Genomic DNA, 26,854 nt, shown 5'->3' on the forward strand with positions numbered 1-26,854 from the left:
TAAGCTTTAAAAATTCTCCATGCCAGGTTATATCTCAGACCAATTAATTTGAATTTCTGGGGGGAAGAGCCAAGGCATTCATATTTTTTAATGTTTCTAGGTGAATTAAATATGCAGTCAAGATTGAGAATCACTACCTTAAATTCTCCCTTCTCTTGTACCTCATTAGTCTCTTCTAAATAAACAGCATAAAAAATATGGAAAGAAACATTTAATTTTTTTTCAAAAGAAGGTAAAAAAAGGGAGGGATTTTTTTATTTAATTTTTATTTATTTATGATAGTCAGAGAGAGAGAGAGAGGCAGAGACATAGGCAGAGGGAGAAGCAGGCTCCATGCACTGGGAGCCCGACGTGGGATTTGATCCCGGGTCTCCAGGATCGTGCCCTGGGCCAAAGGCAGGCGCTAAACCACTGCGCCACCCAGGGATCCCCAGGGAGGGATTTTTTAAAGAAAAAAATGACAAAGGCACAAAATGTTTACAAAAATCCAAATGCAGAGCAATCACAATAAACATTAGTGGACAAAAGTAAACAGGAAAAGGGCAAAGACTAAGCAATTAAATGTTTTTAAAAACCTATGCTGTATGCTATCTCCAAGATACATATTTTAAACATCAGACCAAAAAAAAAAAAAAGGTTAGCAGTAAAAGGATGAATAACAGTAAAAAGCATGCCAGACAAATACTGATCATAACCAAGTTGGTATGGTTAAATCACTATCAAACAAAATAGACAATAAGGCAAGAAACAAAGCTAGAAAGAAGATTGATTTCGTCAACAAGTAGTTCTAAATTTGTGTATACCCAATAACATGGCCTGAAAAACATATAAAAAAATTATAAGAAAAAATGGAACAGAGGGTTTAGAAATATCAGTAAATGGCAGATAAAGTATCTTAAATATCAATAAGCATATTATATATCTGCACAATTTAATAATTTTGTTCTAACATCTATATTTTCAACACTGAATGCTTTCCAATGATAAACAGAACATTTATAATACTACAAGAAATATAAAGTGCCCAGGAATAAACATAAAAAGGTACTCATAATCTTTACAAAGAAAATGATTAAACTCTATTGAAAAGATCTGAAAAACTCCTAAATATACAGAGTGATATATACTATGTCCAGGGATAGGAACTCAATACTATGAAGACACCAGTTTTTAACTGATCTACAGAATCAGTGTTATCCCCAATAAAGACCAAATAGGGATTTTTTTTTTTTTTTTGGAGCTTGTCAAGATGATTGATTAGTTTAGATGGAGGAGAAAAGGATCATGAATAGCCAAGAGACTCCTTAAAAAGGGTAGAATGTGTCTTCCACAAAGTAAGACTTCTCAGCTCAGCAGTTTAGTGCCACCTTCAGCCCAGGGCCTGATCCTGGAGACTCGAGATCGAGTCCCACATCGGGCTCCCTGCATGGAGCCTGCTTCTCCCTCTACCTGTGTCTCTGCCTCTCTCTTTCTCTGTCTCTCATGAATAGATAAATAAAATCTTAAAAAAAAAAAAAAGTAAAGTTTCTCCAAGAGCTACAGCAATAAAGAGAATGAAGCACTGGCATATAGATAAATCACTGGAATAAAATATACAAAAACACACATATATATGGAAACTTGATTTATGACAAAGCTGGCAACTGTGATCACTTGAAGAGGAATTAACTATTCAACGAACTATTGAAATAGTTATCCATTAAAAAAATTGGACTCTTACATTATAATCAGAACTCAAGTCTAGTTAAAGACATATATATGTAATGTACAAATTATAAAATTTTTAGGAGATAATAAAGGATTTCTTAAACAAGATTCAAAAACACAAACCATAAAGGAAAGGACTGAAACTTGTCAACATTAAAATTAAGAACTGTTTATTAAAAAACAGTGTAAATAAAAAGGCAAGCCACAAACTAAGAGAAAACATCTATAATAATACACTCAACAAAGGGTAAATATTATCCAGAATGTAAAAACACTGATATGAAAAGACAACACAATAGAAATTATAGAAGAGGAAATGAGTGGCCAATAACTATAAGAAAAGATTTCCAATCTCAATATTTGTTAGAGAAAAGCGAATTGAAATCACCTCAAGATCTCATTTTATCCCATTCTATATCCATGAGATCCTTAAAAATTTAGAAGACCAAAAATATCAAGTGTTGGCAAGGATGTGGAACAGCACACCCTACTGGTGGGAGTTTAAATTCATTCTTTACAGTAAAAATCTGGATTTATGTAGCACAATTGAAGTTATAAACATGCACTTGCACTATTTTGTATATACTCTCAAAGGCATATTGGAACCACCCAGAGAGCCTTAAAAAATACTAATGCTTGAACCTTATTTCCCAGAGATTTGGACTGAATTGGAACATGACACTGAGGGGGGGAAAAAGAACCCACCAGAAAAACCCAAACCCAAACCCCAACTCACCATAGAATAGTATGATTCCATTGTATTAGCTAAAAACCATGCAAAAGGAAACAACATTTTGCTTACAGGCACACATGTGTGATAAAACTAATTTTTTTTAAAAGCACATACAAAAATAATTGGCACAGTGGGCCAAGAGGGAGATGGAATGGGGAAAGTACAAAGTGGGAGATCAAAGGTACTAATAATGTTCTATTTCTTAAGTTTAGTAGTGAATACAGGTGTACCTTCTATACTGTCTATATAGCTTTTATTATTTGGTATCTATGTGATATTTAATAAAATGAACTAAGTAGAACACCTGGGTGGCTCACTGGCTGAGCATTTGGCTTTGGCTTACAGTGTGAGCCTCGAGTCCTCTGACTGAGTCCCAGGATCGAGTCCACATCAGACTCCCTGCTTGGAGCCTGCTTCTCCCTCTGCCTGTGTCTCTGCTTCTCTCTGTGTGTGCGTCTCATGAATAAAGAAATAAGATCTTTAAAAAATAAAATTATATTAATTAAGCATTACTAACAGGTTACTTATACAAAAAAGAGCAGTACTTCAAGTTCTTATCAACAGTAAGTTATCAGTATATGCTATTATTTGTCCTTCCCCCAGGAAAATAAAAGGTTGTCTTTGAAGAGCAGCCAAAAAGAAAAGGCAAGGATGCTTTACTTTAGTGTGGTATTCATCTTTAACAGTAGTCTACTATCTCATAAAGAACCTTTAACCTCAAAACTAAAGTTTTGGTATCTTTTCTCAAAAGCCAACTTTAGGAGTCAATGTGGTATGTACAAACAGCATTTACATTACAGCCAAACAGATCTTGTTTCAACTACAACTCTGTCCCTTACTGTGTGGCTCTGGTAAGTTTGTTTTTAATTTGAGCCTGGTTTCCTCATGTAAAAATAAAAGATAATTTATTCAACAAGCATTTATGGAACACCTACCTTGTGCCAGAGAATGTGCCAGGTATTCTACAACAATGTACAAGAAACAAATACATGGTTTCTGCTCTTCCAAAAGCAAATTAATTCCTATTTCAAAGGGTTGCTGAAAATATTATATAATATAAAGGAATTTGAAATGGTGCCTGAAATCTACTTGATATTCAATAAATGTTTTTTTCTCTTTCTTTTTTTCCTTGGATTACTTCAAGCTACGAAAATGGGATTACTCCTTTTAGAAGCCCTAGTGGTCTAACATTACAAAAAACATGAGTGAAATAACATCTATGATAGTAAAGTACTATATAAATATTAGCTGACTTAACATATTGTACAAACATTAGATGTTATCAGTCTTATCTATCATCAAATTAAAATGCTGGCACCTGAATCAAAGCAAAACTATTTTAAAATTATGAACCCAAGCATTATTGGATTCAGATTCACAGTGTTTTTATATTTTTAATGATTTGACTTAAAATGTATCCTTGTAATATCTGCAATTTTCTTTTAATATGGCTAGCTTTCAAAGTCACATTACTTTGGTGGCATTTATTATTGTAGGATTTTGTTTTTCCCATTTAAAAATATCTTGCAAATTCAAGTTGCTGAGAGGCAAAACGGAAATAACTCTGTAAGTCAAATAGCACTAGCACAGTACTTTTCACAAGAAAGGAGGATTAACAAATATTTACAGGATGAAGCAAATAGTGCAATTTTAGTTCAGTTGTGTGGCTGATGGGATTAGATCATTTTAAGAATGCACACCACTTGGTGGATGCTGTATGTAGGATGGAAGAAATAGCTCAGTTTTCTGAATAAGATTTAGTAGTAGGCTGTATTGGTTCACAGTCTGAGGGATTTTTTTTTTCAAACCAAGGTGTTGATTCACAAAATCATCACTTCACACTAGAAGCAGCAAAAAACACGGTATTGAGTCAGTTCTCTTCTCAGTGCCCTTGAAAACAGATTTGCTTCTCTTAATCTAGTGTGGCATTTGCTTTCTTTTTCCTCTTTAGTTTTTTCATCGAAAAAGTAATATATCTGGTTAAAATTGGAGAAGAAAAATTAAAAGATTTGGTAACACACTCTGACAGATGATTCATGAAAAAGCAGCACCCACACATATTACTGACAGAAAATAAAAGTTGGTGCAAACTCTCTAGAGAAAAAGTTAACAGTGGCTGTCTATGGCAAGGAGAACTGGGGTAGCTGGCAGGGGTGGGAGGGAAACAAACTTTTTACTTTACACTTTACACTCTTTGTAACTTTTGAACAGTGTAACTTTTCCGTATAATTTTTGTTTTTAAGCAATACAAGCAGATGATTAAAAATTCAAAGCATACAGACCAGTAGGCCCCATGCCCCAGGCAAACACTAGTGTTGAGTTCTTATCTATTTTCCTAGATATGTCCTAGGCATTTTTCACATGCAGAAACTAGGCCTTCTTAATGGAAATAAACATCATCAACAGAAAAAGACTAATCTTAAGGCTGAAAGTTCTGCAAAGCTAAAAGAGCCCACAGAAAATATTAATCAACAAGTATCCAAGTGTCCCACCACTGTCAGGTAGTTCCCTATAAGAAACTTGCAATCTAGATGAGGAAATAAAATAGATGTCAAGAACAAGTGAATGTCCAAAGAAGCTATATCAACTGAACACAAGGACTTAGAAGAAGGAAAAGCTTAATGGCAGCTAAAAAAGCTATTTTGATAAGAAGTTTGACCTGGGTTAGTCCTCATACCATCTAAAAAGTTTAAAAGAAACAGGTAAGAATATTAAAAAGTGCAAACATCAAGCAGAATCAAAATGACGTGTGCCATAAATAGTTTAGCCATTAAAACTTACAAGAACCCAAATTCCTGAGGTCCAGTAACTTATTACCATTTCTAGAATTTATAACAATTTGGAAAAGAGAAAGTTTGGTGCTTACATCAATCTGCTCCTGCATATTAAGTTTTCTTTATTTTTGAATAGCAATTTTCAGTTTTCATATGTGTCATCTCACTTAATCCTTACAACCTGTAATCATTGTGTTAATCACAGTTTACAAATGAGGAGATCAAAGAATGTGGTAGTAAAAAGTAGTCCAAAGTAACCAGCTTTTTTTCCTCCTTTTTTAAAATTCTCACTTTTGGCATGACAGAGGGAGGGGTTCTGCAAACCCACTCCTCAGTGAAACTGATGAAAATTATAAAATAAAAAAAAACAAACCATACCCCTACCCTAGCCATTTGAAGTCCCTGGAAATGGTCCTAAGGACATACAGCAGATGAAGAAACATCTACTCAAGAAAATCCACTAAAGCTTGGTAAGGACAAGTGGTGTTTGAATGACAACCCACTCATCCTCCCTTCCCTATCACAGCTCAGCAGGGCAGAAATTCCACTCTAGACTGAGAAGACAAAGACAAGGGCTCTTTTGAACCCCAGCTCCCAGTCAGAAGACTAACCTTAGCAGGAGGGGCAGCATGTCAGCATTTCTCACCTTGCCCATGGCTACCTGCTGCTGAAGCTAAGTCCTACGTGAGCATGGCCAAGAAGTGGAGGCTCCCTTCTGCCCAGGGGCTGCTGGTCAGGAGGCTTTATCTTGAGCAAGGCACTAAGACTCCAAAGCCCTGATTCTCTTGCCCAGGCTCACAAGGTAGGCCAGGCAAGTCTGGGGGACCTGGAGCTGCAGCCACCCACTCCACTGAGCTTGGTTCCTATATCAGAATGTCACTTAGATGTGTCCATTGTCCCAGCCTCGAGCATTATAGCCTTGTTCAGAGATTCCCCCTGGGGATAGAAGCAGAGCATAAAATACTTCCCCAAATCTCTTTTTTAAAAGGAGCTGACTTCATTTGCAACAGAGTGTAGAGAAGTTCAAACCTAAGGGTTCTTTTCAAAAAAATAAAAATAAAAAAGGTCATGCTGAAAGGCAAATGGGAGGTTATGGACACTGGAGATAAAGGTTAAATTGTAGACCTGCTAATTTGCTGGAGAGAAATTGAGAGCAGGGAGGAGACTTTTTGGGCCCAGGATAAATTTCAAACATTGACTTTGGGAAGCATACCTTTAAAGGAGCCTGAATTTGACTGGATCAGTCTGTGAATACTGCTGAAAAAATAGAGCAATCAGCCTGGAATTTTATGGAGTTTCAGAGCTGGGTGTGGTCTGGGAAAGAGACAGCTAAAGAGAGTCTGGCCAGAATCAATGCCATCTCTAGATGATTGTAGACATACCCAAAGCTGTGTTAACCAGGGCATATTCAGAGGCTTCACACTCTAGGGGGATGAGGGGACAGACTTGTTTCTAAGATAGAAAAAGAACTCCTATAACTCAACAACAAAAAAGACAAATATGCCAATTTAAAAATTGACAAAGGATTTAAATAGATATTTCTTTAAGGATATACAAATGGCCAAAAAGCATACAAAAAGATATTCAACATCCTTTGTCATTAAGGAAGTGCAAATCAAACCCACAATAAGATACTGCACCATTTCAATGGCTATAATCAGAAACTGAAAATAACAAGCACTGGCAAGGATGAAGTAAGAATGGAACCCTCAGGGCACTAGCGTGGCTCAATTAGCATCAGACTCCTGATTTCAGATCAGCTCAAGATCTCAGGTTGGTGGGATTGAGGCCCCTATCAGGCTCTGTGCTCAGCAGTGTCTGCGGGAGATACTCTCTCTCTCCTTCTCCCTTCCCCAACTTGTACATGCGCTCTCTCTCTAATAAATAAATAATATCTTAAAAAAATAAAATGGAAGTGGAACCCTTAAACATTGCTAGTGGGGATATAATACGGTGCAGCTACTGTGGAGAATATGGCACTTTCTCAATAACTTAAACAAGAATAACCATATAACCCAGCAATTCCACTCCCAGGTATACACTCAAAAGAAACTGAAAACAAGTATTCAAACAAAAACTTGGACACAAATGTTTATAGCAGCATTATCCATAATAGCTAAAAGGTGGAAACTGAATCCCCATCAATGAATGGTTAAACAAAATATGGTATATTCACACAATATAATATTATTTAGTAATAAAAAGAAATGAAATTCTGAAAAATGCTACAACAGAAGCCAGACGCAAAAGGCCACATATTGTATGATTCCATTGATATGAAATATCCGTAACGAGAAATCCACAGAGCCAAAAAGTAGATCAAAGGTTATAAGGAGCTAGGTAAGGGGAATGGAGAGCTTTTGCTATAGAGTTTCTGTTGGAGTGATGAAAAAGTTTTAAAAAATAGACAGTGGTAATGGTAAATATAATTAATGGCAATAGCCAAACTGTGGAAGGAGCCTCGTTGTCCATCGAAAGATGAATGGATAAAGAAGATGTGGTCTATGTATACAATGGAATATTACTCAGCCATTAGAAACGACGAATACCCACCATTTGCTTCGACATGGATAGAACTGGAGGGTATTATGCTGAGTGAAATAAGTCAGTCGGAGAAGGACAATCATTATATTGTCTCATTCATTTGGGGATTATAAAAAATAGTGAAAGGGATTATAGGGGAAAGGAGAGAAAATGAGTGGGAAATATCAGAGAGGGTGACAATATGAGAGATTCCTAACTCTGGGAAACGAACAAGGGGTAGTGGAAGGGGAGGTGGGTGGGAGATGGGGTGAGTGGGTGATGGGCACTGAGGGGAGCACTTGATGGATTGAGCACTGGGTGTTGACAAATCGAACTCCAATAAAAAAATATTCATTAAAATAAATAAATGTCCATATTAAAAAATAATAACAATTAATGGTAATGAACTGTACACTTAAAAATGGTTAAAATGGTTATTTTATGTAACATATATAACTACACACACACACACACACACACACACAAACACACCTAATGCCAAACTTCAACATGCAGTATGAGATGCAGCATGAAAATCTTAGTATGACACTCTTCACAGTATGAGATTCAGATATATAATTACATGTCTTCTGGGTTTCATTTAACAGGCTTATACTTTCAGTTCATTCTTAGCTTTAAAAGGTATTTAAATGTATAAATTCTAGGCTTGAACCATGTTCCTATTATATAAAGTACTATTCTTAGGTTTTCTCAGCCTAATTTAATTTTATGATGTGTGACCATTTATCTATCACACTTTGGCATAACAGAATTGTAATTTTAAAAGCTCAGATATGAATTACACATTTACATATAAATTGTGGAATGTCCAAAAGCAAAAAGCAAACCCAGTAAGATAAAATTTCATATCCTCTAGGTATGGCTATAATTAAAAAAAAAAAAAAAAGAAGGGCAATAACAAAGGTTGGCAATGATGTGGGGAAACAGGAACACTCATGCATTGCTGATAGGATTATAAAATGGTACATCCACCTTGGAAAATGGTTTGGCAGCTTCTCAAAATATTAGACACAGAGTTGCTATATGACTCAGCAATATAACCCAAGAGACATGAAATCATTTGCTTATTGAAATGTTTTCATAAATGTTCATAGTAGCATTATTAATAATAACCAGAAGATAGAAACAATCCAAATATCCATCAACTAGCAAATGGATAAACAAGATATTGTACATCTATACAATATTTATGAATATAAAAGGGAATGAAGTACTGATAAATGCTATAACACGAACGCACCTCAAAAATGTGCTAAGGGGATCCCTGGGTGGCGCAGCAGTTTAGCGCCTGCCTTTGGCCCAGGGCATGATCCTGGAGACCCGGGATCGAATCCCACGTTGGGCTCCCGGTGCATGGAGCCTGCTTCTCCCTCTGCCTATGTCTCTGCCTCTCTCTCTCTCTCTCTGTGACTATCATAAATAAAAACAAAACAAAACAAAAAACCAAGAATGTGCTAAGAAATAACAGCCAAACACAAAAGACCATATGTTGTATGATTCCATTTATTTGAAATGCTCTCCAAAAGGCAAATCTATAGAAGGTAGTTAGTGGTTACCTAGAACTGAGGGTAGGAATGGTAAGGGACAACTATTGGGTACTAGGTTTCACTTAGGGGTAATGAAAAGGCTCTGAAATTAGATTGTAGTGATTGATGGCTGCACAATCTTATGAATATACTAAAAACCATGGAACTGTATTTTTGAGTAAATTTTATGGTATATAAAATATATCTCAATAAAGTTGTGTCTTTAAAAACCTCCATCATTTTGTTCCTATAGCCACCCAACTTTATTTCCTATATTACCAATATGAATCTTCAACTTTGTTCATTCTGAATCCATTGCTTGACTCTGCTCACATTGTTCCCCTACTGGGAATATTCTCCCTAGATTTCACTCCAGTCACAAATTTATTTTGAATATTTTCCTGACCAAGTCAATTCCTCATTGAGCTAATTTTCTTCTAAAGTCCATACCACTTGCAATTGTTAAGACTGTAATCCCAAATATATACATAAAGCAGTTTTATCTTATGTCCCATTAATAGCTAATTTTTGCCATAATCTCTAATTCTTGCCTTTAATCTCTTTTATCTTCTCAGAGACAAGCTAGCATCTTACACAGATGGTACAAATGTCTACTGAATAACATATGCATGTCTTAATGCAACTTCCTACATATGTGTTCAGTAGTACCCAAGCCTTAACAAATATCCAAAGTCTTGAAACAGGAAACAGAAAGGAAGAAAAAGGAAACTAAAATGATGGGACATTTATCATTTCTCAACAGTGTATTAGAGAAGTGTATGTTTTCACTGTATTACAAGGTGGCTTTTTACTGCTGTCCTCAAATCTGGGTGTGCACTAGGCATACTTACCTTTTTTTTTTTTTTTTAAAGTAGGCTCCACACCCAGTGTGGAGCCTGATATAGGGCTTGGTCTCATGACCCTGAGATCATAACCTGAGTAGAAATCAAGAGTCTATGGCTTAACCTGCTTAACCAACTGAGCCACTCACACACCACAAGAGAAGGAAGAATTTAAATATGAAACTCAACTTTCTCCTAACAGTAGGGTGCCAAGATTCAAACCCAACACCTTTACATACAGTCAGGACAATATTAACACAATGAAGATCAGAAGTACTAGACAAAGGTGTGTGAGGTGGGAATAAAAAGGGGCAGAAGACAAGTCTTAAAAACCAAACTTCTGAAAGCAACAAAGACAGTAGGTCGTAGCAAAAAGCCACAAATTGCTGAAACCTAGATCTAGAGCCTTACTGCAGGAGCCTAGGACCAACAAATTCAAAAGCATTTCTTTCTGGTACCCTGAACAGGAAAGTCTAATTCTACTATGTGAAATTCCTCCACCTGGCCCTGAAATGCTACAAACATAAAACACTTCTCATTGTTTAATATCAGAAAAATGTGTTTTTCCCTTCCTCTGTATTTATACTTATCTGGTAACTTGCCTTGTGTTTTTAAATTAGGCCAAAATACACATACTGTAATCATTCAAACTCGCTTATGGGATTTCTCTGGTAGCAAAGGAGTTATCTTCAAATGTATCACTATTTCAGTTTGCTACATTTTTTTTTTACTTGCTTAATTTGGGTCTCTTTAATAATTACTTGCTTATTTGCAAAACTCTTTAAATTATAACTTTCCTTCCCTATCATTTTGTTTTTAATATTCAGTGGTTTACATAAAGGGATTATGAAATGTATTTAAGGTGGGTAATTCTTCACTTCAACAGTCAGCAGACTAGTAAGGTGCAAAGAGAAAATAAACAATATAAACGCCTAGAGGAGAATGTTTTTCACAATTTATGTATTGTTATTTTATCATTTGCCTGCCTTCTTTGAACTCACATTTATAGATGCTAACACTCCCAGTTTAAATGTTCAATGAAGCATTTTTATTCTGCTTTTTGCAGAGGCTATCTAGATTTCTTTGAACTATGTATGAATATAGACAGCATTTGATTATCATTTTGAATAATGACTTCAACATAACAGGACAACTTCTCCCAATGAATACTTTGTTATAACAAGAAGGAAAGCATCATTATCAGGAGTCCAAAGTACTGAACCAGAGTAGAGCAGTTATATACAGGTCTTGTGATTTGATGGAATCACCCAGATGTATAAATAAGAATCTTGACTTCTTAAAGAAATCACTGAATAAATGAAAGAAATACAGAAAGCACCATTTATCAACATCCATTTCTCTCTGTCCATTATTATACTACTGGCCAATGATGTTAAATAGCTTGTGAAATTGGTAAATGAAAGGCTTTCAACTGCCTTCAAGTAAGAAAAACTAGTAACTTTTAAATAATGTATAACAAGGGCAAGCTGACAATGCCTGGCATATACTAGGAGTTCAAAAAATTATTGCTGAACAAAGAACTAAAATCAGAGCTTTCATGAGGTACATAGAGCATAAATAATTTCTTATAAAAGTGTTAACGATTTTGGAAAAGAAAATATCTGCATTTGTATTTTCTTATTTTATCTTTTAAAATATGACTTAAATCCCAAAATATTAATTGGGGGTTGAATGTCCATGAAAGAGATCTTAAAAATCTTCATTATAATCTCTTCAAGTTTCTCTAGTTCATCAATTCACAGTTATACAAGGAGAACAAATGGAGTACTAAATTAAAAATTCATTCCTTTCAATCACAATGTCAGTAATACAGCCAGTAGGTCAGGAAATCAGAGAAGTGTGAATTTTCTATATATATATTTTTAAGGATTACTATTGACAAAACTTCATTACTAGAACAAAACTGTTCTAGTAATGGTCTATCCACACAACTGTTACTAAATTTAAAGCAAACCCACAGAAGAAAAATATCGAAGAGCAACCTATCCCTCAAGATGGGAAGCACAACTTACTTCAACTTGAAACAGTTGTCCAGCTCCCTCACAGTCATTGGATGTGATTATTGGAGTATGAATATGCACAAAGCCATTGTCCTGGAAGAAAAGAAAAAACCCACCTTTCTTTAGCATATTTGTATACAAAACAATTTAAGAACACACTATTTATGATACTACTAAAAGAGCACTAAAAGAATGCCGCATCAAATCTATAACCCCCAAAGTATAACTATTGAGGTATCAAGGTGAGTATTTTACTATGCAGAGAGGCACAAAGAATTTAATTTTAATTTTATTTTATTTTAAATATTTTATTTATTTATTCATGAGAGAGACAGACTGAGAGAGAGAGAGAGGCAGAGACACAGGCAGAGGGAGAAGCAGGCTCCATGCAAGGAGCCTGACGTGGGACTTGATCCCGGGACTCCAGGATCACACCCTGGACCGAAGGCAGGCGCTAAACTGCTGAGCCACCCAGGGATCCCCACAAAGAATTTTATTTTATTATTTTTTTAAATCAAGAACTGACTTAGACACTTTCTAGTCCAATGTGATTTCAAAGATAAGGAAATTGAGGCCCAAAGAGATTTTTTTTTTAAAGATTTTATTTATTCATCCATGATAGACACAGAGAGAGAGGGAGAGGCAGAGACACAGGCAGAGGGAGAAGCAGGCTCCATGCTGGGAGCCGGACGTGGGACTCGATCCCAGATCCCAAGACCATGCCCCGGACCAAAGGCAGGCGCCAAACCGCTGAGCCACCCAGGGATCCCCCCCAGAGAGATTTAATGACAAATTCACACAACTAGTCGATTGCAAAGACAGCCGGTACTAGAACCTAGGCCTTTGGGATCTCTCTAGTGTATTTTTAATTCCCACTTCTCTAACACACTGGTAGTGACTCAATACACACACACACACACACACACACTCACTCACTCAAGGCTAGTACATAATGATGTTGCCTTTGCTGTTTACAAAGTGATCAACGTGAATTTTGGTATTTGGGGAAGAGACCCCCAATTATCACAAACTACCAAAAAAGGAGAAAAATTAAAGTTGACAAATAGGGACTGAATAAATAAATAGCAACAAAAGCAGAAATGATTTTTAGGAAATCTGTCATTCAGTTGATGGCACGGTACACTACACATGGCAGAGGCAGTGCATTTCCTTTGCCTCAAGGAAGATTCTGAGCAGCAAATCCATCCATTACTGAGGCGCCCAACTGCAATTCTTCCGCTCCAAAGTCTGAGCTATTTCCATTAGTGAACCACAAAAGCTGTTTGCTAGTAGGATCGAAATAACCCAGCAACTTCAAGGTTATGCTTCTTTCTTTCATTTTGACTATGGATGTAGGCAAAAGGTTACATTCTGTGTAAATGTTGCAGGTGGGTGTAGAGGCAGTTCAAGTGAACTTACTCTGCAGAGGCAGAATAGTATGTGTTTCACACAAAAGTTTTGGTCTTGAAATCAATATAATGAATTCATACATGCATATTTAATCTCTGCCAAATTGTGTCTATCACTGGTAGAATGTGTCTCAGTGCATTACACCAGGGACCTTCCAAATTTGCCCCTCCCTTTCTAAAAAGGGTGAATTTAAGTATTCTGGCTATGATACAAAAATGCCCAATTAACAACTTGTCTAATGATGTAGACTGATTAAATATTCAAGCCATAAATTAGGAGTCTTAGAAAATATTCAAATATATACTTAACCTGGGAGCTACATGCCTAGAAGTGCCACACAAAGCACATTATAAGAATGAATGAAATATAATCAATAACATTACTGCATAAAATTTTTATCTTCTAGGAACCAGAATTATGGACATGAATCATTTATTCCACATGAATGCAGGCAACTATGAGCAGGAGTGCAGTAAACAAAGAAAGGAAGTGAAAAATCCAAAGGAAACGAGGGTGGTGAGAGGGAGGGGGAAAGGGAGGAGAAAATTTAACGGCTAAATGTAATTGCCAAAGTTAGAACGAACTGGTCAATTGCCACAAGAAACAAAACTGCAAATCTTATGGAAATTATGTGGGTTAAAAAAAAAAATCACTCAAGTAGTGGGAATTATTCTTAATACTCAATTAGTGCTAAACCTTTCAAAACGTGTCACTAGCTTTTTAAGTCTTAATACTGCTAGAAGGCTTATATCAAAGTCTATAACATTCCCGCCAAAAGCTATAAAGAAGAGTTCAAAGAAAGAATAAGAAAGCACAGAGAACAAAATTCAAGAGAGCAAGTAGATAGGGACATAGCAGAATAAAAAGGAAAATAAACAGCAAGGAGTAGAGGAGTATTGTTTGCCTCCACCAGGGTAACAGTGTCAGGTATTTATCCCATCCTACATTCAGCAAAGGGGTTCCTAATTAGAGATAGGAAGACCAGAGAAGGGGCCAAAAATAAAAGTACACATTTACCCAGGGTTTTTTTTTTTTTTTTCCCTCTTAAGATTTTTTTATTAAAAAAAGAAAAAGATTTATTTATTTATTTGAGGAGGGGGGAGCACAAGCAGGGCAAGGGGCAGAAGGAGAAGGAGAAGGAAACTGTAGCTGAGGAGGGACCTGCCAGTGATGTGAAGCTCGATCCCAAAACCCTGGATCACGACCTGAGCCAAAGGCAGACACTTAACCGACTGAGCCACCCAGGCACCCCTACTCACTCAATTTTTCTGCTTCTACCCACCACCTCTGAATCTCTAAGTATTTTTGATACACACTTTTTTTTTTGATACACACTTTAGTACTAGATATTTTATATGGCACTGAGTATCTGAAAATTATAAAATTCACATACTAAGGCCCATGTATACCAAAGACTCCTGGACTGTATTTTTCTTTTACACTTACACAAAGCAAGCATCATTATTTAATCAGAATCAATAGCAAAGAAACATGACAATAATTGCTAGCCAATGACAACAGAAAATGACAGCAAAAAGACAAAAAAAGAAAAAAAAAAAGAAAGAAAGAAATCCATAAAAAGCAGTCACAGGAATGCAAAGACACAATAGTCTGGGGTTATTCAACAGAGGGGCAAAGAATACACCCTGACAGGCTTTTTAAGACTTTCTCATACAGAAGAGGGAAATATCTGATACTCAAGGGAAGAACCTGGACTCATCCAGAAAGGGCAAACTCTTCAATGGGCTCAATTAGGAGGCCAGGGAAATATGTAATATATTTTAGGATAACTTCCACTGGAAATTGGAAAAAATAGTGCCTAACAGAATAATTGTTATGGGAGAAACTCAGCTCTTCTAAATAATTCATTCCTTGAGGATTCTAGATATCCAAGTTTTAGAACACAGCAAATTTGTCAATTTTATGCATAAACCAACTTAAACACAAAACATTTTTGATACTCAAAACAAAAAAATGCCTTTCTAATATAGAAATATTAGAAAAAAATAGCAACAAAAAAGTTGCTAGGATATTTAAATTCGGATATTTTAACGTATGAAACTCTTACTTAGATTTTAAGTCTTAACATCTTTCAGGGAGCCAAAAGTATTAAGTCACAGAAACAATACCAAATACAAATAACATATAACTATTATATAATATGCACTATAATACCCTGTGATTTCAATTCAATGCTAACTGTTATACATACAAATGGGTAACATTATAGAATTATCAGGATTATATTTTCTAGGGCTTCACAATTAAAAAGTGAATTTATAACACTCAAAATTACCTGCCTTTATAATTATAACCAATAGTGCTAAAATTCATTATTTTCAACCACTTAAAATGTTATTTTGCTTATTTTTTATTTAATATTTTCCTAGTTTATTTTCTAAATTGTTTACATTTTTGTAAAAGCTTCCCATAATAAATGCAGCAAGTAGGTAAAGCTCACTTGTCAATGGACTGCCAATATCACCATCTAGTGGCCAGAAATCTATAAAAGTTTCTGTATCGAAGCAGGTCTACTTTAGCCACTATTTAAAACCATACGGGGCAAAAAACATTTTTAGATCTGAACAAATTTTCTGTTTGTGTGGTTCAAGCACTACTAAGAAGCTGTATAAGAAAGTTTATAAGAAGGGCACCTGGGTGGCTCAGTGGTTGACCGTCTGCCTTTGGCTCAGGTTGTGATCCCAGGGTCCTGGAATTGAGTCCCCCATCAGGCTCACCACAGGGAGCCCACTTCTCCCTCTGCCTGTGTCTCTGTCTCTCTCTGTCTCTCATGAATAAATAAATCTTTAAAAAACAAAAAAAGTTTATGAGAGCATATAGAAATGCACCCTTTCGAACTATAATAGGATGACATAGTATAATGTGATGATTTTTTTTTTTTATCCAAAACTATATTTTTCAAAGCCTTGATGTTCTTTAGCTGTTTCATCAGCAATTAACTCTGGAGAAGCTTTTCAAACAGCAAGAACTATCCTGGTAAACTACAATAGGGCTGGGCCTGCAAGAATTTGGATGCCTCCAAGGGAAAGGTAGCATGTTTGACAAACTCTGCCAATCAGCTGGATCTGTAGAAATGGGATAGGAAGAGCTCCAGAACAATACTGAACTTCATCTGCTGCGCCAATCCTGGGCTTTGGGGCTCTCTCATCCACATTCTTTCATTCACCTCATCAACAACTATATTCCCCTATGGCTTTCACAGATAGAGGCAAGTAGCTGACAAGCAATACTAAATAAGACAAAATGCCTTTAGTTGTGTACCAATCTACTTGATTAACACCAATAGCTCTTTAAGAGTAGTGCCTATTACATATAAAATATGTCTATGATCAAGATGGAAAAAATCCCCCTTGAAACAACCAAAAACAATAGAAACCAACTATTCCTTACCCCTCAAAAGCACATTAAAGGATGATTTTCAAGACAATGGATATCAGACAGTGATCCTTGAGGTGGGAAATAAACTTTGTTGAACCCTCTCAACAGCCCAGCTTACTACCTTGAAATTGTCCAGGCCTTTGGAGGAAGAGGGGGGAAATAAAGTGCAGCCCAGCAGACATTCCTGAGTAGAGAGTCTGAGGGCAAAAGTGGCTAGAATTCATAGGAGAGTGCATCAGAGAGGACAGAGTTGCAGAGAGAACTCCAGAGATGTACAGAGGGTCACTTTGGAGTATTAAGTAGAAGAATCATAAGCACATACATGTGGGGAAACTACCAAAGGCCAAGGAAACAAACATCCAAAACAGACTAGAGGAAACAATGCTTGGTACTCGCATGTGGCTGCAAACAGTACCTGTTCCCACAAACCAGATTGGAAAAACTCAAAATTCACAAGGTACTAGGTAAAGTGCTCAGTAGCAGAAATTAACTAGTCCTAGACTGAGCACTGCTCCAGACCTACTTACCAAACCATAAAAGCAAGGCCCGAAAGGACCAGTTTCCAAGAAGCTTAACCTCACACCAAAACAAAGCTTATTAATATCCAACATAGTAAAATTCTCGAGGTCCGGCATCTAACCAAAGATTAGCACATAGGTGAAGAGGTAAGAAAACATAACCTGTAATGAGGAGACTAAAAAAATCAATCAAAAAGGACTTAAATAACTGACAGACATGTTAGAATAATGAGGAAGACATAGTTATTAAACAGCTATTAAAACTATAAATAATTTTAATTAAAACTGTATGATATAGGGACACCTGGGTGGCTCAGTGGTTGAGGATCTTCGGCTCAGGGTGTGAGATCCTGGGATCTGGGATGGAGTCCCACATCAGGCTCCCTGCGGGGAGCCTGCTTCTCCTTCTGCCTATGTCTCTGCCTCTCTCTCTGTGTGTCTCTCAGGAATAAATAAATACATCTTTTAAAAAAACAACTGTATTGTATATGTTAACAAAGTTAAGCAGAGATATGGAAGATATTTTTTTTAAAAGGCCCAAATTGCGCTTGCTTCAGCAGCAAGTATGCTAAAGTTGGATGAGGGTGTCCCCTGTGCAAGGATGACATACAAATTCATGAAACGTTCCATATCTTTCCACACAGAAGGAAAAAAACAAAGGCCTGAATCAAACATCTAGATATGAAACCCACAATGTGAGATGGAAAATGCATTAGATTGAAATAACTACAAATTAGTCATTGAAAAAGAAAAGATCAATAAGCTTGGAGGCATAGCAATAGAAACTACCCCCTAAAAAAACACAAAGGGAAAAAGGAATTTAACAAAAGAAAAGAACATCAGTGTGCTATGCAGCTATCATTAAGTGACTTCATATATATGGGCAATTGAAGTCTCCAAAGTGGGGAGGTAACATAAAAAATATTTGAAGAAATAATGGCTGAAAAGCTTGCTGAAAATTAAAACACATAGATCCAAGAAACTTTACAAGGTCTAAACGAAAGAAACAAAGAAAACTGCACTAAGACACATCACAATCTAATTGCTCAAGACCAGTGATAGACAATTTTAAAGCAACCAAAGAAAAAGGTATCACACAAGTAAAGAATGCTTGGAATAAATATGGTAACTAACAGAATTTTCAGGATACTACTCCAAGATTGTAATTATTCAACTTCTTCACAAGAAAGAATAGCCAAGGGGGGGGTGGAAAAAAACAACAACAAAAAAGAACTAAAAGCACACAAAGCACTTTACCTTAAAGAAAGAATGAATAGCAGCTGTGGCCTCACTGCGAACCCTCAGTATAGAGCCCAGAGCATTAGTTCTGCACCGAAGGTGAGGATATTGTCTCAGATACTCCAGAGGATGCCTCTCTTTATACTTAAAAGGGAACGCCTGCCAATAAATGGAAAAAACAAATTAAAAGCTAAAAAATATAATGTTCTATAAAATCAGTTTCTATGACACTTGTTAAATAGTAATGCTTCAGAACAAAATTAAAATGTTTTCCTTTTATTTTTCTTAATATAAGTGAATATAGTCCACATTAGTTCCAAATTAGTAGAATGGTAGGTGGAATCAGAGATGTGGGTTTGAATTCAGCTCTACTACTTATTAGCTGTAGAACCTCAGGCAAAGTTAATATTACTGAGGCTAATGTGTTATTTATCAAATTTCTATCCATTAGTTTGTATCAGTCACTACTTACAAATAGAGAGATTAGGATATAATTATGTAAAACAGTCTACTGTTTGGCACATAAGAATTCAGAATATTGTAGATATTAAAGATTATGTTTTCTACAGCTGTGTACACACAGCTGGTGTTCAATTTTAAAATCACCCAAATGTCTTGAAAGCCCACAATCATTTATAATCAATCAGCACTGTTTTTCACTGTTTATCAACATGTCTAAGAACATAAGGGAGGGTCAACAGCTTTCTGTCATCTGGCAGAGGAGTAGTGTATATTTACAAAAATTTCAAATTATGAGTCTACATAGAAATATTACACTCTGCCCACCCTCACTTTTTAAGATTAAGAAACAAACCTTCAGACCAAAACCAAAGTTTCAATAAAAAGGTAATAGAAAAGCTAAGTAAAAAAGCCAAATTGGTAGCTTATTTCATTTAGTCTTATCTATTTCTTTTAGTGTACACGTTAATTTATTTCATAATAGAAAGAAGTACTACATCTACTAAAGTCAAAATATGACTACATTAATAGGAGTTTGGGGACTGCCTGGGGATCAGAATTCTCTAATGTCTGAATACTTAAAAATGAACCTGAAATCAAGGGGAAGATTAATGACAACGATAGAAGCCAAGTGAGAAAAATTTAAGAAGAGTAAAACACATGGCAAATTTTAATAATCATTATACTCCTCTAAAAATGCAAAACCAAAAGTAGTTACCATCTACAATGCCTCTCTGAGTTTCAAATTATTTTCACCGTCTACTTTTCAGAAATCTTAAAACCAGATTCCTGATTTTACATGTCAATTAGTATTTGTATTTCTTTAAAAATTATTCTGAATGACTTTTTTTTTACAAGTTGCCCACTTTCTTTCTATTTCTGTGTATTTATTTTCCTTCAATTATCCAAGAAATAAAAATGAAAATGATGCAATTTCCCTATACTTCCTCATTCTTTATTCATTAAATACTTGAAAACAAGTATAGCAAAACTACAGGATAGTCAAATGGCTAGTACATCAATTTCAGCTGTGGCACTAGTCAGCAATATAACGTTAGGCAAATCATGTCACCTGATTGGGTCTCATTTTCTCCAATTCAGAAACTGGGTTGATAACCTATGATTTTATATCCTCTAACTTCTTTATCAGGTGATAAATAAAAGCTACTAGCAAAGAGTCTTGCAAAAATAGGCATAAAGAAAAGAAAAAAAAATTTTAAGATTTATTTGAGAAAAAGCATGTGCACATGAGCAGGAGGGGGAAAGAGAAAACCAAGCAGACTCCCTAGTGAACACAGGGCCCAATGGGGTCCTTGATCTCAAGATCCTGAGATCACGACCTGAGCTGAAACCAAGAATCAGATGCTTAACCAACTGCACCACCCAGGCACTCCATACACGTCTCAACGTAGGATTTCTTGTCTTTGCTCAGCCCAGTAATTATAGCACTCCAGTGCTGTCCCACAGAATTTTCTGTGATAAATGGAAATGTTCTGTATCCGTGCTACCCACTATGATAGCCAGCAGCTGCAGATTATGACTGAACCCTTGAAATGTGGCTAATGCCACTGAGGAAGTAATTTTGATTGATTTAATATTAAATTCATTGATATTAAATATGTACAGGTGGTTAGTGGCTACTGTATGGGACAACACAGTTCTAGATCCTGCAAAAGTCATTATTAGGCAGGGATTTTCTAAGAACATGGTCTGCCCCTGTATGTCTCTGGGGCTAACAGAAGCATCCTTGTAAAAGCAGCAAGTTTCAATTGTGACAGGTGTCCAAAGAGATGCATAAATTAATACTTTACTTTCACTCTTAAAACTCAGCCAGCCATATACTTCTTGCTATACTCTCTACATTACTCAAGCTCTATAGCCTGTTTTAATAATTTGCAAAGTCACAACTGAAACAAGTTCTAAGTGCCATCTTCCCAATAATCACACTTAAAACCGACTGCTAATGTTTTAAATTAAGCCTAAATAGTCTCCATTAAAGTATGAAAAAGCGTACCGTGGCATCACAATTTCCAACAACTTCAATTTTTTCTGCCTTCAGTTCCATATTTTGCTTTTTGGATGGACTTTTTACCAGCTGCCCTTGAACTTCCACAGAACTCCCAAAAGCCAGTTCTCTACAATAACAAAAATTAAGCATAAACAAGATATCATTATATGGAACCCCCATTTTAATACAAACCTTGCTATCAGAACATTCCAATATTTAATGATAGAAGTTTTACCCTTCTTTGGGCAGCAAATAATTAAGAGAGACTATGTGAAAATGGTAGAAAAAGAAAAGCCTCCACCAAAAAAAAAAAAAAAAAAAAGAAAAGAAAAGAAAAAGAAATCTTGCCATTTGCAACGATGTGGATGGAACTTGAGGGTATTATGCTATGCGAATAAGTCAGTCAGAGAAAGACAATTATATGATTTCATTCATATGTGGAATTTAAGAAGTAAAACATAGGGGCACAGGGGAAGGAAAGGAAAGCATAGGGGAAAGGTGGGAGAAATAAAACTGGAGAGGAGACAAACCACAAGAGACTCTTAATCATAAGAAACGAACTCAGGGTTGCTGGATGGGAGGGGGTTGAGGGAATGGAATAAATGGGTGATGGGCCTTAACGAGGGTACCTGATATCATGAGCACTGTGTGTTACATAAGACTAATGAATCACAGACATCTGCCTCTAAAACCAAGAATACGCTGTATGTTAATTGAATCTAAATTTTAAAAATAGTAAAAAAAAAAAAATTAAAAATAAAAGAGAAAGAGAAAAAAAAAAAGAAAAGAAAAAGAAAGGCCTAAACTTGAAGGATTTTGATTCCAAATATTTGGACTTGAGCCTCAAAGCTTTGAAAAGTAGGTTTGTTTAGAAAGATCACTCAGGCTCCCTGCATGGAGCCTGCTTCTCCCTCTGCCTATGTCTCTCTCTCTCTCTCTCTCTCTGTCTCTCATGAAAAAATAAACAAAAATCTTTAAAAAAAAAAAAAAAAAAGAAAGAAAAAGAAAAAGATCACTCAGGGGGCAATATGAACATTGGATTAGGGAAACGGGGAGCAGAGGAGATGAAAGGGGAAAAAAAGGATTCTTTTGTTAAAAAAGAACTCACCTATTGTCAAAGCTTGAATCTGCTACAACCTGAAGGCTTTCCAAAGAGGATCCATCATTTATATGCAGGAACAAGACTTCCTTCTGGGATCGGACTGAACGAATCCATCCCTAATGAAGAGAAATTTCTAAATGTGAGTTTAAAACACATTAACATTTTACATTTTCATTATACACTCACACACAAGCCTAAGGGGAAAAAAAGTGTCCTTGGGATACCTGGGTGGCTCAGTGGTTAAGTGTCTGCCTTTGGCCCAGGGCATCATCCTGGAGTCCCAGGATCGAGTCCCACATTAGGCTCCTTGCATGGAGCCTGCTTATCTCTCTGCCTCTCTCTCTGTGTCTCTCATGAATAAATAAAATCTTTAAAAAAGATGTCCTCAGTTCTGCCTTAACAAATCAATTGCTTTTAGTTCACCATATATTTATAAAATTCAAGGATTCTTATTGCAATGAGATACACTTCTGGCATCACATCTTTTTGTTTTGTTAATAAAACTCATCATTTTTTTTTCTTTTTAAGATTGTACTTATTTGACACAGAGAGGGGACAGCACAAATAGGCAGGGCGGCAGGCAGAAGGAGAGGGAAAAGTAGGCTCCCTGATGAGCAGAGTCTGAGGAGGGCCTCCATCCCAGAACTCTGGGATCATGACCCACGCCAAAGGCAGATGCTTAACTGACTGAGCCACCCAGGTGCCACAAAACTCATCATTCTGAATAGATGCCTAACTTTCCACTAGGTGATGAGACTAATTCACATCATCTATTTCCCCCAATATTGGCTATTTCAGGTATTTCTTCCTTCCTCTTGCTCATTTTCCTCACCATAACAAATAACAGGGCACATATTTTGGCCCCCATCTCCTTTTATATAAAATTCCCAGAATGGAAATTATGTAGTTATAGACTAGAAACATCTTTATGGGATTTTTTCCCCCTTTTACAATGCATCACACAGTTCTCAAGAAGCTTTTCATTGTGAACATGTATTAAATATAGTAAATAAGCTTTTGAAGACACTGAGTTTAAATGACAGGTATGTGTGAGTACAAATGAGAGGTCTTCTGGTAGACCTAAAACCAGTTCTCACAGATCAGATCCAACTTAAACTTAACTAGCACAGAAGAGAGAATATACTTCTAGCAAACAGTGAACAACTGTGAAACAACTGATGGTGTCTGATTAACTATCAGACACACTTGGGAAAAGGGAGAGGATTTTACTTGGAAAAACTATATTGACCCTGTGTGTTCCCACCATACCCTACAGACAATGCTAGTGAAACTATTACTTACTTGCATGTCCATAATAATTTCAAAGTTTAGGAACTATGCTTTAGTTGCTTTGAAGGCCATTGTCAAGCACACAGCAAATAGTGCATTAATGTTTTTCAGTGAAAAGAGTATCTACCATGCACTAGAAATCTACTATGGGACAAGTGTTTTACTACCTTTTTCATATAATCTCTCATCTCTTCCTCACAACAGCTCAGTGGATTATCATTATAACCTGTCTTACAAGAACCTGGACTCAGAGAAGTTAAGTAATTTGTTGAAGGTCACACTGCTGGTTACCATAAAGTCCCATTTGAAACCAAGTCTACCAGAAAACCCTTGAACTTTTTCTAGGGCTACACTGAATAAAGTGTAATTGCCTCAGTCTCCTATACAGGGCCTTTCACAACTCAGTGCGCCCATCTTTCTGGTTTCATCTCCCCACACTTCCTTGAAGGCAGCTGTTCAACCGACAGTGATTCCTAAGGCATCACTGTCTTTTCACTTGTTGGTAAAAAAGTAACATTTGAGAAGCACCGTTTAAAAATGTGCTTTTGTTTTAAGCCCTTTATAAATATTTTACTAGTTATTTCTCACAAGAACTTAATGAAGTGATTACCATTTTAGAGATGAAGAATATATTTAGAGAAGTTAAGATAACCTCTTTAAATAATTAAAATCACAGTTCCCAAGTAGTAGAGCTAGAATTCAAATATTTTTTTTAAAGATTTATTTATTTATGATAGACATAGAGAGAGAGAGAGAGGCAGAGACACAGGAGGAGGGAGAAGCAGGCTCCATGCCGGGAGCCCGACGCGGGACTCGATCCTGGGACTCCAGGATCGCGCCCTGGGCCAAAGGCAGGTGCCAAACCGCTGAGCCACCCAATACAGTTCTTAGCTCAAAGGTCATATTATTATCAAACTTCTAGGGAACGCTATCTTCACCCCATCCCCAGTCCTCAAGCGAAACGTCACTTAATACAAGCAGTCTTCCTTGACCTGACATAGTAAAGGACATCTCTATTTTCTCAGAATTTTTTATACCACCAATACATATCACATTGCCCCAATTACTTGTCTTAGCCATTAGACCAGGGCTGACCCACAAGTAGAATGTGAGCCACATATGTAATTTTCCAAGTTTTAGTGGTCTGGTCACACTAAAAGTAAACAGGTAAAATTAATTTCAATATTTTATTTAACCCATTATGCCCCAAATATAATCTACAGGTAATCAGCATAAATATATATTGAGGTATTTTATATTCTTTTGTTTCCCAAAATTGGTGTATTTCACATTTACAGGTACCCTTCAATCTAGACTAGCTGCATTTCAAGGGCTCAGCACCACAAACGGCAGGCAGCTACCGTCTTCGATTGCACAGTATTAAAATGAAAGCCTCTAACCTGAGCAGCAGGTTTTTATCTCTGAATCCTTTCTAGATTACCACTCAGCAGGGATTATTAATGTACATATGTCAAATGAATAGGTGAATGCAAGAAAAGGCTTTGATTTGGATCACGGAAAAAAAATATATCAAACTCAAAAGAAACACAGAGGTGTCCTACTGCTAAAAATCAAGGATATCCAAGGAAAACAAAAATGACTTCATCAGTGTCTCAGCAACCTGTAAGAAATGATCAAATCACCGTGGCTAGTCTACTCCCGTTGAGGAGTAGAGCTTCTACGTGGAGCTGTTCCAAATGATAATAACAAGAGAAGTAATAGCAGCCCACACTTACTGACTGCGGGCCATGTCCTGAATGTCTTCATACCTGTCCTCTCATTTAATCTTCAGGACTCTCTGCGTTTAAGGCTAAAGCTTTATGCGACAAGAAGCAAACAGGTTCAGCACACACAGGAGACACGCCTTTTATTAATGAGGAGGCACTAAGGGCCAGATTTGAATCCAGGCAGCCTGACTCCAGAGTTTCAAACTACTACACTCTACTTTTGTCTCCTAACTCATTAAACGTACATTATATGCAAACCCCCATTTTTTAGGCCTTGGGACGGTCAAAATGGAATAAAATCCGTTGTTCAGTCGAACAAACATTTACTGTCAGACAGACGCGTGGGAATACGGAGCCGGACGAAACACAGTGTCAAAGCAGCCACTGCGGACTGTGGACCTTCATTATGAGGGAGGGATACAGGCACAGAGGACCAACGAGCTCACAGGTGAGGTCCCGGAACCGTGAAGGCAAAGTTCCAGCACTTCACAGGCATCCCGACAGTTTTGCAAAAAAAAAAAAAAAAAGAAAAAAAGAAAAGAAAAAAAGTAACGGTGGGCAAGGGAGACCAACGTGAACGTACGCGACCGTCCGTACATCCCTGAGCAAGTCATTTCACTTCCCTGTGCCCAACTTCCCGCATCTGTAAAATGGGCATAGCGGCAGCAGCAACTTTAAGCTGCTGCTACATGGCAAACCTTTCCATGATGGTCAGTGAATTACAGAATTTTTTTTTTCCTACGTTTTCTCCTTCCCCTGCCTGTCATTCTGTCTGACCCTGCAGGTGCCCTTTAAGTCACTAAAGAAGGAAGCCCCACCCCCTTCCCGAACACCAACCTGGACCTTAACGCGCTCCCCACTCGTGCTCTGGGCCCCGAGAGCGTCCCGCACGCTCAGCCGGGCCGGAGGTCTGTGTCCCGGGCAGGGAGCTGAGGAACAGGAGCGCAGGGCTCGGGCCAGGAGCCGCGCCCCGAACATCGCGCGGCCGCCCCCGGGCCTCTCCCGGCGGGCGCGGACCTCGCCTACCGCGAACCTCCCGGGTTCCCCGCGGCAGCCCGGCGCTCAGGGCGCCCCACGCCCCCCGCGGCTCCCTTCCCCTTCCGCGGCTCCAGCTCCCCTTCCGCCCCCCTCCCCGGACGGGGCCGAGCGAGAGCACAGCGGCGCGTGCCCGACAGCCCCACGCGCGCCGGGACACCTCACGGTCGCGCCTGGGCTCGGAACCCACAGCCGCGACCGCCTCCCCGAGCCGAAACACGCGCGGCCGCCCCGCTACGCCACACGCCAACGTCCACGTCATCACGCTACGAGCGGGTTGAGAAGGAGCGTGCGCACTAGGGACTCCGGTTTCTGGAGAAGGCGGGCCAGAGGCGGGGGCGGGCCGAGCGCGGAGGGGGCGGGGCCTGAGGCCCAGAAGGGGCGGAGCTAAGGCATTCCGGCTCTGGGAGCACGCGAGGGACCCGGACCCGGTCTAAGAGGTCTTAGTTTTTTTTTTTGTTTGTTTTTGTTTTTGAAGATTTTATTTATTTATTCATGATAGACGGAGAGAGAGAGGCAG

At 37.6% G+C, this 26,854-nt stretch overlaps 1 protein-coding gene and 1 pseudogene across 6 annotated transcripts in view; one reads left to right on the plus strand and one right to left on the minus strand.

Moving 5' to 3' along the window:
- The window catches only part of NARS2 (asparaginyl-tRNA synthetase 2, mitochondrial), a 130,284-nt gene extending 103,734 nt beyond the window's left edge, over positions 1-26,550 (minus strand). For 5 of the 6 annotated variants that reach the window (XM_055320405.1, XM_055320406.1, XM_055320404.1 and 2 more), the window contains exons 1-5: positions 26,137-26,550; positions 22,289-22,398; positions 21,187-21,307; positions 18,732-18,872; positions 12,160-12,240 (exon numbers count right to left, since the gene is read on the minus strand). In XM_055320405.1, the coding sequence (XP_055176380.1) occupies positions 12,160-12,240; positions 18,732-18,872; positions 21,187-21,307; positions 22,289-22,398; positions 26,137-26,277 (594 nt within the window). In that variant the 5' untranslated portion in view covers positions 26,278-26,550. Of the gene's footprint in view, positions 1-12,159; positions 12,241-18,731; positions 18,873-21,186; positions 21,308-22,288; positions 22,399-26,136 lie in introns of those variants that run through there. The other variant, XM_055320408.1, reaches the window with a different exon arrangement.
- Positions 18,023-18,110, plus strand: LOC129506849 (U6 spliceosomal RNA; annotated as a pseudogene).
- Positions 26,551-26,854: the final 304 nt, after the last annotated feature.

This window comes from Nyctereutes procyonoides, unplaced genomic scaffold, assembly GCF_905146905.1.
Source record: "Nyctereutes procyonoides isolate TBG_1078 unplaced genomic scaffold, NYPRO_anot_genome, whole genome shotgun sequence".
Taxonomy (NCBI): Eukaryota; Metazoa; Chordata; class Mammalia; order Carnivora; family Canidae; genus Nyctereutes; species Nyctereutes procyonoides.